This window comes from Melospiza melodia, chromosome Z (genome assembly GCF_035770615.1).
Source record: "Melospiza melodia melodia isolate bMelMel2 chromosome Z, bMelMel2.pri, whole genome shotgun sequence".
Taxonomy (NCBI): Eukaryota; Metazoa; Chordata; class Aves; order Passeriformes; family Passerellidae; genus Melospiza; species Melospiza melodia.
The window spans coordinates 8,030,678-8,044,949 of NC_086226.1; the positions used below are offsets into that span (position 1 = coordinate 8,030,678).

Consider the following 14,272-nt stretch of genomic DNA (forward strand, 5'->3'; position numbering starts at 1 on the left):
TGTATGGATGGCACTTACACCCAAGGAAGAAGTCAAAGGAAAAGCATTGGGAAAATGTCTTTTATTGCAAAAGGAGGGAAGTGAAGTCCCTCTCAACCCTCAAGCCATGCTGTATGGGTTGGTCACTGCTAGTGATGCCCAATGGCATAAGGCAGCTATGGTTTATGTGGTAACAATGGAAAGGGAATGAAAAACATTATTTGGGGCAAAGAGGGTGATGTGGGGCAAGGCAGGCTCCTAAATGAGTCTCACATGCTCCATTCCTGGCCTTCCCATAGCCACAAACATCTACTCCATCCACGTCCTTGCTGTCAATGCCATCTGGAAAAGGGAACCATGGGGACAGTGGGGACAGTCAGAAGGACCTTCTGGAGAGCCCAAGGGAAGTTGAGAACAGGCTCCTCTTGCTCATCCCCTACATTCTTGAAGTGTGTGTCCTTTGAGAGCAGCATGGACTAGCAAGTCCCCAGACTCAGTGTTGATTCACCTTTTTGGGGGTGAATGTCAGTAGAAATAGGGCCACGACTCTACAGGTGTGTGTGGTCCCCACTCCTTGGGGCTGACACAACACTGGGGTCCACCTGGACACAGCCTTTTCCTGGCCAGCCCTGAGGCACAGCTAGTCTCTGCTGTCAGGACCTAAGGCAGGACAATCCTGAATGCAGTGGGATTCTCTGCCACCACGGCAAACAAGAGTGAAGTTACTGCCAGTTTTTCCTTTTAAAATACACCAAAAAACTGCAGGCTGCAAGCTTTAAGTAAAACAACAATCTCCACCCTGATTTAGTGAAGACCAGGGTAAGAAAAGCCCCAAATCCCCCTGAACCACCAGCCCCACCAACTTGGTACAGATGGACATAGTTAAACTTCTTTTTGTTTTCCAAAATTTTATCTCAATCAAGGTGATTCATGTTACAGTTCATACCAATTAGCAATTAGAAAAGTGGTTAAAAACAGACCCACCAGCATTACAGTCTGACAGAGGACAGCATGTACAAACACAAGCATCCAGAAAACCTGATTCACAACAGTGCAAGCTTCAAAATTCAATCACATAAGCATCATGTGTGAAAAGGCTGAATCCAAGTCCCAGACCTTGTTTGGGGCTTTTTCTTGGCTTCTTGAGACAAGCTAAACCCAGCTTTGGCCTGTGACCCATGGCATAAATCAGAGAAATATCCCTAGCAGCAGTTCTCAAGGTATCCATGCAGAGCTTCTGGTCTGCAAGGTCTGAGAGATCCTCAAGTCCTGCAGTGCTACAGCATAGTGTTAGAAATAGTGGTTTTGGTAAAAAGTTGGATGGAAAGGCCATCTAGAAGCCTGTGAGACAGCTTAAGGCAGCACTGCTGAGGCTGTCTCCAACATCAGCTCATAGTCCTCTCAGCAGCTTTACCTTTCTCCTTGCTGGACCACTGAACAGCCAAGTCCACTTGTGCCCTAATTACAGCATTTAGAAAAATAAGGATATTCTATAATCTTACCCATTCATTGATATAATTAAATAAAAGAAAATGATAACTTTGTTAATAAAATCATTTCTTTTTCAGGGGAGGGGAAAGAAGACAGTGCGTCTAATGGAGAATTTCCTCCATGACCTTCCTGACAGTGCCTGAAACCACTGCAAGGAGATTGAAGGCACTCATCGGGCTGCACCCATCATTTTAATAGTAGGAGGATACTAACAGGGATGCTGTGTTTTCTCTTCACACAGCCTCATTCCTCATGAGTGATGCACATGGTGAGTGGCACAGAACCAGGGGAAGAGAAGACAGTATCTCATGGTCATGCCAGGATCCTTCCCATGAAGTCCTGTGCCAAGAATCCCAATTCTGCACTGGCAGCTGAGCTGTGTAACATCTCCTCCACCTAACTGACACCTTAAGTTTTAGCTTTCATATTTTCCAGATTCTGTACTGCATTAGTGTATAACTCTGAATGTCATATAAAGTGTTAGCAAGTTCTCATCACAGTTTGGTCAGACAAAACAATCCTTTTCCAGCCTGAGAACCAAGGACACCATTGCAGATTCAGGCCCACAAAGTATAAACAGAGAACTGAGGAGAGCAAACTGGGAGGATGGGACTTCACAACCTAAAGCTGTAATGGGACAATTAACTCCAATATGGAAATGGATCAAAACTAATAAAAGTGTAAAAACTCGTGACCTGTCGTTCATCTTGGCTGGAGCCATGGCCAGGCCCTCTGTGTATCCAAAGTGTATCCTTTGAAGGCCTTTCTAATAAATAGCTATTCCTTTAATACTGTCTAGCCTCTGTTCTAGGTAGCCTCTTAAGGCATCATAATGACTCCCATGCCAAGGCATGACAAGTATTTATTTAATGAGCAAAGGTTGAAAGGGAAGAGCTGGAGCCCCTCAAAGCCTGGTCTTCATGCATTTCTAGGGCTGCAGAAGCTCCCTCCACACTTGGCCCTTCTTAAAGGCTTTGGCCAGACTCATCTCCTCACCTTCAACATCACCCTGCAAGCAAGGGCCAAGTCCTGCCAGCGCCCTGATGAGTGACACTGAGGCTCCACGATTAATTCCTTGCCAGAGGGTGTCTGTAACTTGTAACATCACCATTATCTGCACCTGTGGCAGAGAGGAAACATGAGTCCTTCAGAATTAAAAGCCTGAGAAACAAACAGGCTTCAGGAAACGCTTGTGCTCCAGCTGGCCAGGGACCTGTAAGGCTCCCCTACATCTCACTTTGGGATTAAATTATACAGAGCAGATTCAGGTCTTACGGGAGTCCATGAAACCAGACTTCCTCGCTTCCTAACTACAAAAGCACTTCAGATTTTGCCCCTAACACTGAAATTTCTCCTCCTGCACCCCATCACAACCCTCAAGCTTAATGCATCTCCTTTTCTGCCTCCTGGAAAGCTCTGTGGCTGGAGATGGGCTTTGAGAAGGATCCTCACGACACCCAACCCTACCCAAAACATGCACCATCACCCTGCATGGCTGACTCGTGCCAGATCCATGCCCAGCCCAGACACAATTCCAGCAGAAGCCCCACAGATGCTGAGCTGTCCCTGGCTGGCGGTAGCCTGGGCAAGGTGCCCAACCCTTCCCAGCTGTCACAATTCAATTCTACCAAAGCTCATTAAAAATTCAGGGGTTGACACATGTTCCAACTGGGACAGAGCTGGGAATTCTTGCTGTCAGGAAGACTTCAATCCTGTTGGCCCTGCCTCGGGTCTCTGTAAATGCATTTTCCCATACAAAACCAAATGGGAAATCTGCCAAAGAGGCAGCTGCTGGGGACTTGGGGTGCATGATCACTCCACATGCCCTCCGGGAGCCTCTGACAGCAATCCCACCCCCAGCAACACAACATTGCCAGAGAAAGCTCCCCAGGACTCTCCCAGGGAGAGAGCAGGGCTGGCTCAGGAAAACCCTCAACAAAATCATCACCTCTAACGGTGACCTGAGATGGGTATTAGCTTAACTTCGCGTTAGATGAGAACATTTCCGTGGGTGCAGTGAGAACAGGCGCTGGCACAGAGCCATCAGTCAGCAGAGATGGTGGTTTCCACCCACAGGCTATCGGCAAACGGCGCTGCCAGCCCAGGGCACGTGCCGCTCGCGGGAACCCGCTGTGCCCACGCAGTGTCTGGGGACAGCTTTGCTCCAGGCAGCCCTTCTGCCAGCAACAAACCTCATCTGTCCCTAAAAACCAAAAAGGATGGAATCAGCAGGATAATCATGTAACCAAGTGGGGCCATAAGGGCTTTAAAAAATGGGACATGCTGGTAGAGGCGGTGCTGCTCCAGGAAAGGCAATGTTGATGCCCCAGGCAAAACACACGGGCAAGAGCCTTGTAGAGGAAGTCAAATGGGTAAGCAGGTGGGATGCAGCTGTCCCAGAGGGAAATAAGCGACCCATTCAGTTAAAACACATGGACATCACTTGAGTGACCTGGCCTGCCTGGTACCCTGGAAAGCAGGAGCATGGGGCAACTGTTAGTCCAGTGCCATGCCAGGCAAAAAGGGGGAAAAATAGGTGTGTATATATATATTTATATATATGTAACTCTATTTTGCTTTATGCTCTTAAAAATATCCATTTGAATATATTTGCCATATTAAAAAACTTACAGCAGGCCTCCCACAGCACACACCCCCATACCCAGTGCCTTGTGCTCCCACAAGACTAGGAATGCTCCCCACTGGCATTAAGCAACTTCCTATTCTTGAAATCCTTGAGAACTGAAAAGGTAATGGGTTTACCACGTGTCTGCAGACAGACTGACAACTCCTTTCTGACCTATACAGATAAATTGCGGCCTACTATAATCCAATCAGAGCCTACAACCAGACCCAAATTAAAAAAATTAAGATCAATCCCCAAATAAAAAAAAAAAATTATCCCCAACAACAGTGAAGTCGATTTAGTTCCCTTCCTCCACCCCAGTCTCAAATGAAATGTGCAATTAGAGTTATTATTTGTTAGAAAGTCCTAGGTAAGGCATGGTTATTCCAAAGCTGATTAAGAAGCCTGTTAGGAAACCCAGAGGAAATAGGCAACTTCGTCCAGGTCAACGGGATAGTCGGTGAGCAGCACCGGGGTCTTCTCAAAGAGCTCCCCCTTGTAGCTGCGCCACTTGCCCGCTGGCAGGTAGACATCGCGCTCCTGCTTGCCCATCTCCAGCACAGGAGCCACCATCAGGGTGTCCCCGATGAGGAACTGGGAGTCGATGCGGTGAGTGGCCTCGTCGCGGGGCGAGATCCACCAGATGGGGCGGATGATGGGGTCGCCTGTATCAGTGACCTCCCCCGCCAGCTCCAGCAGCAGCGGGGCCACCAGGGACTCGTGGAGCTGCGTGAACTTCTGGGCGATCTCCACCACCTCCTTGTCGTAGAGCCACGGCGGGATGGAGAACTGCATGGAGGGCATGAAGGCCGACAGCTCCAGCCAGCGCACGTACAGCTCCCGGTTGGGGATCTCCACCGCCCCACTGGTTTTATTGGGGAAGAAATTGCCTCCTATCATGTCAGCAGATATGAAGGGGTAGCCCAGCATGCTGATGGTGAGGACGGTGGGGATGAGGGACTTGAGACCCAGCTCGTAGCCCCAGACAGAGTCACGGTCAATGATGCGGAAGAAGCAGGAGATGTTCTGTGACTGGTAGCCCACGCGCACCTCGGCCAGCTCGTAGAAGGGGATGGCCATCTCCGTGTAGCGCCGGGACCAGATGCTGGGGTCCGACAGTGGGCGGAAGGTGCTGAACTGCTTGGGCAGGTAGCTGGTCTCGCCCGCATCAAACTTGAAGGACGAGATGCCGTACTTGTGCCGCAGCTGGCGCAGGTGGCTCTGGAACCAGTCACGCGCTGCTGGGTTGGTGAAGTCCAGGATGGCCCCGATGCCGTTCCACCACTCCACCATGGCCGGCAGCCGCCCCGAGGGCTCCTTGATGAACAGCTGACGCTCAATCCCCACACCAAAATTGGAGGAATTGTAGTTTATGAAAGGGTGAGTCCACAGAGTGACCTTAAAGCCATCTTCCCTAAGTTTTGCAAACATCTCTGTTACGTTGGGGAACTTGACAGGGTCAAAGTCAAAGTCTCCATAGGCCTGGGTGTACATGTCATCAATCTCTATGTGGCTGCAGTTAAAATGGTATTTCTTGATCTTTTCAGCAAACCGCAAGAGTTTATCCTGGTCGATATCATTCTTGTAAAGAGCCCACGTGGACCATATGGGGTAGCGGAAGGCGTTCTCAGCAGGGATCTTGGAGGGCTTGTTGAAGTACCTGCGCACCATGTACTTGTGGATGGAGGTGATGTCGGAGCCCACGCAGACGCGGTAGCTGAGCTCGGGGAAGGGCTGCTGGCCCGGCGGGGGCTTGTAGGGCGAGTCCTTGTAGCGGGCCTGGAAGAAGAGGGCGCGCTCGGTGGCGTTGAAGCCCAGGTGGAAGGGCACGGAGTCGTTGATCTTGATGGCCGCCGCCTTGGAGGAGAGCCAGTAGCGCTCCAGGATGCCGCCAAAGCTGTCGCGGAAGGAGTAGACGTCGCTGGTGACGTAGGGCACGGGCTCCTGGTAGCCGGCCAGGCGGATGGGCCAGTGCTGGATGCTCATCTCCGAGCCCCCGTACCAGTGGGCGTCCTCCCAGAACATGGTGTGCTCCACGGCCGGGCCGGCCGCCAGCTCCTCCCAGCGCACACGGTAGCACATCACCGTGTCCTTGGGCTTCACCGTCTGGATGAAGAAGTTGAGCGGGCCCCGGCTGGAGCGCGAGCAGCTCAGGATCTCGCCCTCCTTGGAGCACGACTCCAGGTCCAGGCTGCCCGAGCGGAAGGCCAGCCGGAACACCACCTCGCCGTGCTGGTTGCGGATGACGAAGCCGTCCGCCCGCAGGTCCATCAGCTCCGTCTTGAGCCGCTCCGCCTTCCGCAGGGACACCGTGTAGTAGCACCAGGCCACCACCGCAGCGATGAACAGCATGAGGCCCAGCAGGATGGCGCCCAGCATGGGCCTCAGCTCCTTGGAAGGCTTCTGCTTCACCGGCGTGAAGTTCTCTGGCAGGAAGGTGTACATGGTGCTGCTCTTTCCCTAGAGCTCTCTCCAGCGGAGTGGGAAGGAAGCACGCCTGGGGTTGTCAGGAGAAGACACCGGATTGTTAGGAGAGCTGCCACCTCCACCGTGTCCCAGAACACCCACCTCTGAAAAAGGAAAGGATATAATTAGTCTGAGAGAACCTCTGAATCAAGGGACAGCGTGTCATGCACTTGCTCCCCCTGGCCTCCTGTGCCCATCTGTGACTTGCCAGGAGCTGTGTTCCAAGTACCAGACATCATCTCCAATTTCTCCGGGCAAGACAACACATGCAGAGAACAGCCTGAGCCCAACAGGGGAACAACCCTAGGGCAACAAGGACCCATCATTCCCATATTTAAAGGCTTTTTGTTGTTGGGAACACCTTCAGTGAGTCAGGAGTGGAGACTGAGTGGCAGTAGGAGGCTGAACAGGAGCCAGATCAGCCTACTGAGAGTGTCTTTAAGAGAAATGGATGACTGAGAGCTATAAAAGACATCACGTAATGAATTCCATGCAGCCAATCTTAATTTTAATCATATTGCCTCCCTGGCAGACTTAATTCATCTGCAGCAACATCCCTTTCTTGTCCCAAGCATGTCCCAACTGCTTCACTTGGGTGATGCTTTGCACTGAAATGAGTAAATCCCTGCTTCTCCACAGCTCACAGAGAGCCAAATGGGGTTGGGGTACAAGTGGCTCACGTCTGGTTTTGGGGGCCATTTAGGGGATGCAGTAAATAGCACAGAATGGCTGGTTCCTATCATGCGCTCAGAGCTTTACAGCAGTTCTGGGTGGAAAAGAACTTCCAGCTTTTCTGGAAGAAAAGCTAACCTTGTAGGAAGTGAGCAGGGGGCCCAAAGGGCTATCCCTCCATCCAGCAAGGCTCCAGGCTGTGTTTCAGCTCCAGCCCACTCCCCCTGCCTGGCCCCCGGGAAGTGGGCTGTGCCAAGAGCCTAATGGCTTTTCCTTGGCCAGGGCCTGGCTGGGCTCCGCCAAGCATAACGCCGGGATCCAGGGGGGAAAAGTAAAGTAAGGACATGGGAGAGCGAGAAACAAACACAGCTGCAGGAGGAGCAGGGGAGGGAGAGGAGCTGCAAAGCTGCAGAGCAGCTGCCTGGTGCCAGCAAACACAGCCACCTCCTCCCCAAGCTCTGGGGCTGTAAAGCTGCAGGCTGTGGGCAAACCAGAGGGAAAAAACCCTCTTTTTGGGCACAAATGAAACCAGTTGCAGAGATTCCCTCTAATAAGGTTGTTTTTTTCCTTAACAAAAAGGAAGAAAAAGATCCAAAATGAATTACATAACCCTCTCCCTGCCACAGGCATGGCAATCCAGAGCAGTGGATCCTGCGCCTCAACAGATCTTTCTCCCCAAGAAAGGAAAAGTAAAGCAGAAAGAGGTCCTGAATGCCACCTAAGCTTTATTGCTCCACTACAGGGATGGCCATATATAAAACCATGGCAGCATCTGTGCACAGGCTAGACAACACATTCTGTGTTTATATCCACCTTGAAGCACGTATTGGACAAGACCTTACAGTTGGGGGAACTTTTTGTGTGGCCAGATGGGTCATTCTAACCTTCCCCAGGGAGCCAGTAACTTTCTAGACAGCCAGTTGCTTTAAATGGGATTATAGAGGCATTAGGAAGTGATTAGCCTGAACAGGCGATAGGTTTAGTTAAACAACTTGTCCCACAGCCAACTCCCACAGAGCCCTCTCTTGCCAGCAGGGAGCTCAGTCACGGGACGGGGACAGCTCCAGCCACTCCAACTGTGTCACCCAGCTGGATCCTGCCTCCCAGCAGGGCAACAGGGCTCTCACCCACACAGTATTTGTGATGCAAGGCCAGCTGAGCCCAGCCAAAATTGGGCAACAAAGGCAGGGAGGAGGTGACGGTGGAATGAGGCTGCGTTTGGGATAAACCTTCATCCCTGCCTCAACTCTTCCTTGGCTTTAAGGTGAAGCAGAAGGACCTTGGCCAAAACTGGCAAAGCTGAGTGAAGCCACAAAGCAGGAGGATGCTTCTGGAAATACAGACAGGTAGGCTGAGCCCAAACAAGCCATCACCCTCAACACTGGCAGGTTTGGGGATGCCAGAGAGAGAGAGAGATGAAAACAAATACCTGTGACTCTGGAGACACGCCTGCGTCTCACTCGTGCCGTATCATGGGACTGCAAAGCTCAAGGTGGGAAAAAATAAAATGCACCCTCCACCAAGCAGGACTTGCAAATTATTTTGGAAAATAATTTTTTTTAAGTTTTCACATCTTCTTTACAAAAAATAGGGTAAAATAGTGTTTTCTTTGCCAATTCTCATTCAAGGTTTTAAGACCAAGAAATATCTGATGCTGCTGCTGTGGCTCCATCTAAAATTGACAGCAGCTCCGAGGGCTTCAAGGAGTTTCTGGATTTTTATCTCCCTTTCAGGAAGCTGGTTTATTATTTATGAACTTCTTGGAAGCTGCTCTATTTTTGGCTGTTTCTTTCTTTCCATCCCCCCCACAACGGACTGGAGCTCATGGCACACATGAGGGAGCCATCACTGCCACTGTCAGTAGAGAAAAAGTGTTTTTTAAGAAAGGTTTTGCAGCCTCTTGAATCCCTTGGACAATGACCTGCCTCAGAGGGATGTGCAAGCTGGATGATTGAGCTGGTGGATTTAATCCTGCCCTGACTGCTGTGGCTGGGCCAGGGTCAAACCCTGTGGCTGCTGATGGACACTGCCCACTTGGACACCATTTCAACAAAGATGCTGAGAATGGTGTTTGCAGGCATCACCCAGCACAGTGATGGGCAAAGGAGGTCTCCAAAAACAATCTTGGTCTCTACCCTGTATTTTTTGCCTTGTTAGTAGTCTCCCATTCTCCAGTGGGAGATTTGGCTCTGTCCCAGGGGAGAGCTAAGTCTCCCAGGATCCCTGGAGACGCCTTCTGCCTCTCACTCACAAGCTGTGGCCCGCAGAGGTGCCTGCTCATGCACTGCCTGTTTCAACTTTTTTTTTTTTTTTTTTTTTTTTGTGTAATGCTAACTTGTTATTTTGCTCGAAGATGACATTGTGGCGACCTTTAACTCCTCAAAAAAACAAACAAAAAAAAGAAAACGAGAAGGGAGAGTGTCAAAGTCAAACAGCATGTTTGCAGCTTGCTGCGCCGGAGCTGACCCAAAACAAAGCTTTTTCTCTGTGTTCTGTGGAAGCAGTGAGTCGCCTTGCCTCAACTCGAGATGAAAGCAAAACATCTGAGCAGGACACACTTTATGGAGTAAAAATAAAAATCCATTTTTTGACCGCTTCTATTTTTACCAACACCACTGCTAACCGCAGGCTGCGAGACCCACAGCACCACTAACCCCAGCCACTTTGCAATTAGGACATTCATTTAAAGAGGGTCAATAACATACAACTGGTCTCTATTGCCCTGGCAGGGTCAGGTCTGAACCATGCTGGGGGCCAAGCTCCTGCTGGGGACACACACCCACTTCCCACGCTGGGATGCCAGGAAACCCTCCCTCTTCCACTGCAAGGTGCTGCCGTCTCCTCCCCAAACATCTTGGCAAGAGTCAAGCTCAGGAAATAGTACAGAAACACTGCAGATTTTACCAGGAGGCATCTCCAACCCCACACAAGTGCAGGGAATGAGGACAGCAAGTTAAGGGAGAAACGCCTTCTCTGCAAAAAAAGCTGTGGGAGCAAAAAGAGCCTCCACGTGCCCAGTCTGGAACTGCCTGCAGGGAACCTGCCCTGACAAAGGGACTTTGCACGCCCGACACAGGGGACAAACAAGCCCGTCCTGGGGTTTTAATTTCCCTTGGAGGGCTCTGCAGCAGAGCACTAAAGTTCTCTGGAGGGCTTTTTGGAGTCAAATAGGGTGAAATCACTGGTCCTCCTGCTTGGTGCTGATGGGAGCAGGTGGGACAAGTGGGGGCACCTTGGTGACAACACTGGCACAGGGCACAGGGCTGCTCCTCACACACCCCGATTCCGCATGGATCAGAGGCACTGATTCCCCCCCAATCCTGTGGATTCCCCCAAATACTAAACTGGATCACTCTGGGGTCTGGGTTTATCCCTGCAGTACTCAGGCCGTCTCGGGGGGCACGTGTGTGGCACAGACACCTAGCCCCTGAGCCAGGGCAGCAGCTCTGCCTTTGCAGGGACAGCCAGGAGAACACGGTGCCCCCGAGGACCCCTCACCTTCACCATCCTTGCTGTGGCCAGAGCAGGGATGGACACACTGCCCGGCCTGAGGGGTTCCTGCACACGGGGGGACTCCCTGCGCCTCCTGCAAAGTGACAGATCCTTGCTGTCAGGGCTGCTGCAAATTCCCCCCTTGACTCAGCGGCTGGAGGCCCATACAGGAGGCACCTCATCCCTCCGGGGCACGGCGCCCCAGCGCTTACCTGGCCATGGCTTCCTGGGGATCCCTGCCTGCGCGTGGCTCCACCACAGATGTCTTTTTAAGCCCATAAGAGAGGAGCAGCGCTACCTCTCCGCGGCCCCGGCAGCTCCATCCTCTCCGTGGCTCGGGGCGCTCCGGGGCTCGGAGCCGGCGCTCCGGGTGCCCGCGGGCAGGAGGAGGGAGGGGACCGGCGCGTCACCGCCACCGCCACCGCCGTGTTTGCTCAGCTCCGTGACGGATGCGTGAGCAGCCAGCCCTCGGCCGGGCGTGCCAAGAGGAGCAGGAGGGGCGGCCGCACACGGGCGCTGCTCCCACCCGCTCCCGCTGCCGGAGAGCCGCGATGCGGGCTGGCATCTCACCTCCCCGCCAGGTGAGCGGGAAGGGCCGGCACAGGAGCGTCCCCTCCCTGCACTCACAGGAGCGCACCAGTCAGAAATCAAAACGGAAAAAAATAACCCCAAAAACCCCAATCCAACAGAGGGTTTGGGGTGGTTTTTGTTTTCTCCCCCAGATCTTGAGATTTTAAGCAGAGTCATGATCCGGAGGAGAGTAATGAGGCTGACTTGTGTGAAAAGAAACAAGCTGCCCCACTGCTGCTGGCTGGTTTGTAAGATAGGATGAAACAGCACTGGGCACTCGGAGGATAAACCCCAAATCCAAGGTGGCCATGTGAATAAAGAGCTCATCTGCAAAGTGCAGACAGGCTGCCAGCACCTCGCTCTGTCTGCAAGAGGAGTTGAAGCTGTGGCATCAGCCCTGCCCAGCCTTTAATACACTCACCTTTATTACAGGAATCGTGACTTTGCAGCCCAGTTTTGTCCTTTAAAGTTTTCAGCGTCAAGTGATGCTCCAAACCCATTTAGTCACCTCATCCAGTGTTCAACCATGAATACAAAGCAGCCACTGGGATTCAATTCTGGTAGCAGACAACTTAATATTTAACACCCCTGACAATTTCCCTTTACAAAATCCTCTTTCTTTGTTCTTCACCCCGTGCTAATTACCAAGATGAAGTTTAAGAGGCTGGGTTTTCACTTTAACCCTGCACACAGCTCATGGTGATTTTGTCTCATGACTAAATCATGACCAGAGGCTTTTGCTTTTCCCTGCCTGGAGGCACATCAGGGAGCCTGAATTTATCTGAGCCACAAAGAATTTGTGGAGACTTTAAAACAAAATGAGTCCTTCTGGTCCACTTGTATCAAAGCACATTGGGCATGAGAGAGAGAAAGCTCCAGGGCTCTCCCTTTAAGAATGTGTCCCTGTCCATCTTGGAGAAGTCCCACAGGCTCTGGGGGAGCTGGAGGGAGGGAGCCTGGCTCTGAAATTGTGGTCTATGGAGTAACCCTGTGTCCAGCAATCGGCTCCTCAGCACCTGCAGGGCCATCAGATCTTGTGCCCAACAGTGGCAAAAGCAGAACACCAAATACTGTTGCTGTTAGCTTATTTTATTTGCCACTTTTGCCGTATAAGATACACTGCCACAAAGATTTTGGTGTCTTTGCCACTGTCTGTTTTCCCCAGCCCATCTCTGGCTGGTACCAGACGTGTGCCATCGACCACCCCATCACTCCAACAGCCTCTCCCTGAAGTGGGTGTCAATCTCACTGCTCATCTCTCTCCTCCAACCCCACAAGTGGAACCTAGTGCCCCATTTGGTCACACAGATTCTTTCTTCAAAGAGCTGACTCAGCCCTTTGGGAGCGCTCAGCGTTTCGGACGCTGATGCAGGCTGAAACCTGAGCCCACCCAACATCCAATTGCTACAACACGATATGGGGGAGAAATGGAAACCTAAGTACATCCCTCTGGCACAGCCCTGCCGATTTTCCAGCCATCGAGCCACCATCACACTCCAGGCACTGGCAGCTCCGGAGAGCTGTGGATGGCTCACGATGCTGGTCCTGGAATTTGCATCCGTATCCAACAGTTGGTGACACTGGACAACCTTGGCCCAAACACAGTCACCAATCCCTTTAAGAGCTCCCTCGCAGCTCTTCCATGGCCAGATCCAGCCAGGCAGACACAACCCCACAAGCGCCACTCTCCACTGGGCTGTAGGTGTCTGCTGCGCCAGGCATTTGCCTCTTGGACATCAAGAGTATCCCAAGGTGGTAAGGCAGGAAAGGAGAAGCAGCATTTCTGCTTTTTGACAGCTTGGGCTGCTCCTTGCCATGGCCAGTGACAGAGGAGCTGTCCCCAAACCCACTCCAAACCCAACCCAGCACAGAGCACAATGAGCTGCCTATAACCATCTGCAAAGTTTTCGCTGCCAACATCTTATCGAGCGGCAGAAGTTGAAGCTACACTTTGTTAGAGGTGCCGGGGACGCGTCTCCCAGCTCCGCTCATCCTCTCCGGGCGGCCAGGCTCGCACCCATCACGGAGCCCGCACGGTCCCGGCACGGCGGAACGCGCAGGGCTCGCTCCCCGGGCTCCGGGCAAAGCTCAGCACCCTCACCCCGCTCTCCGCGGCCCTTCCCGAGCCACCGCCGATGCCGCAGCCCGGGGTCTGCGCTCGGGGCACCCCTCGCCCGCCTCCGCCCGCACCCCCCGGGCCGGGCTGGCGCCCCCGCCCCGAGCGCAGCCCCGGGCGCCGCTCACTCACCGGCACCGCCGGGCCATGGCCGGGTCCGCCGGCCCGGGGGCTCCGCGCTCGGGGCTGAGCGCGGTTCCGGGGTTGGGCGCTGCCCGCCCCGCCCCGGCTCCCGCCCCGGACCGGCCCCCGGGCCGGCGCTCCCCGATGGGAGATGTAGTTCGGCCCGGGGTTGGGGCTGGACCTGCTGGGGATGTGCGGGGCTGCGAGGGAATGGGGGTGCCCCCGGGGCTGGGGGGGATCGGGGTTTGGCGCTGGCAGGGCTGTGCCGGGATGCCTTTGAGCCGGGATGGGCTTTTCATGAGACGCTTTGGGACTGGGATGTGCTTTTCATGGAATGATTTGGGGCCGGGCCAGGTTTTTCAATGGGAATGCTTTTAGGCCGGGGCATGCTTTTCACGGAATGGTTTAGTCCGGGATGGGGTTTCAGGGGGTTTCCCTGCTCCCAGGAGGATTGGGGCACTGCTTGGCGTGGGCACAGCACGGCAGGCTGCCACCCTGGAGTGGGGGTCCCCAGAGAGCTCTGTGCTGAAGGATCCCCCCACTGCAAGGACCACAGTGCCGAGGATTTATGATCAGCAGCACACATGGAGGGGCAGGGTGGCGTTGCCCCTGGCACTGTGCTCTCAGATCGTAGTCAGACAAGGGCATTTCACGCCCTCATTAATTATGTGCTGCTTTCAAAGTACCCCTCCTTATTTAGCCCGTGTCAGTGCTCAGCATCCCAGATGGATGGCAGC

General features: G+C 53.0%; 1 protein-coding gene across 2 annotated transcripts; it reads right to left on the reverse strand.

Moving 5' to 3' along the window:
- Positions 1-46: 46 nt before the first annotated feature.
- On the reverse strand, positions 47-13,623 carry MYORG (myogenesis regulating glycosidase (putative)). Of its 2 annotated transcripts, none has more exons than XM_063181306.1 (2): positions 13,545-13,623; positions 47-6,666 (listed from the first exon to the last, which is right to left on the reverse strand). In XM_063181306.1, the coding sequence occupies exon 2, from the start codon at positions 6,539-6,541 to the stop codon at positions 4,505-4,507; it is 2,037 nt and encodes a 678-aa protein (XP_063037376.1). In that variant the 5' UTR covers positions 6,542-6,666; positions 13,545-13,623; the 3' UTR covers positions 47-4,504. The 2 variants fall into 2 exon arrangements, with proteins under 2 accessions (XP_063037376.1, XP_063037375.1); XM_063181305.1 differs by lacking the exon at positions 13,545-13,623 and adding an exon at positions 10,939-11,103.
- Positions 13,624-14,272: the final 649 nt, after the last annotated feature.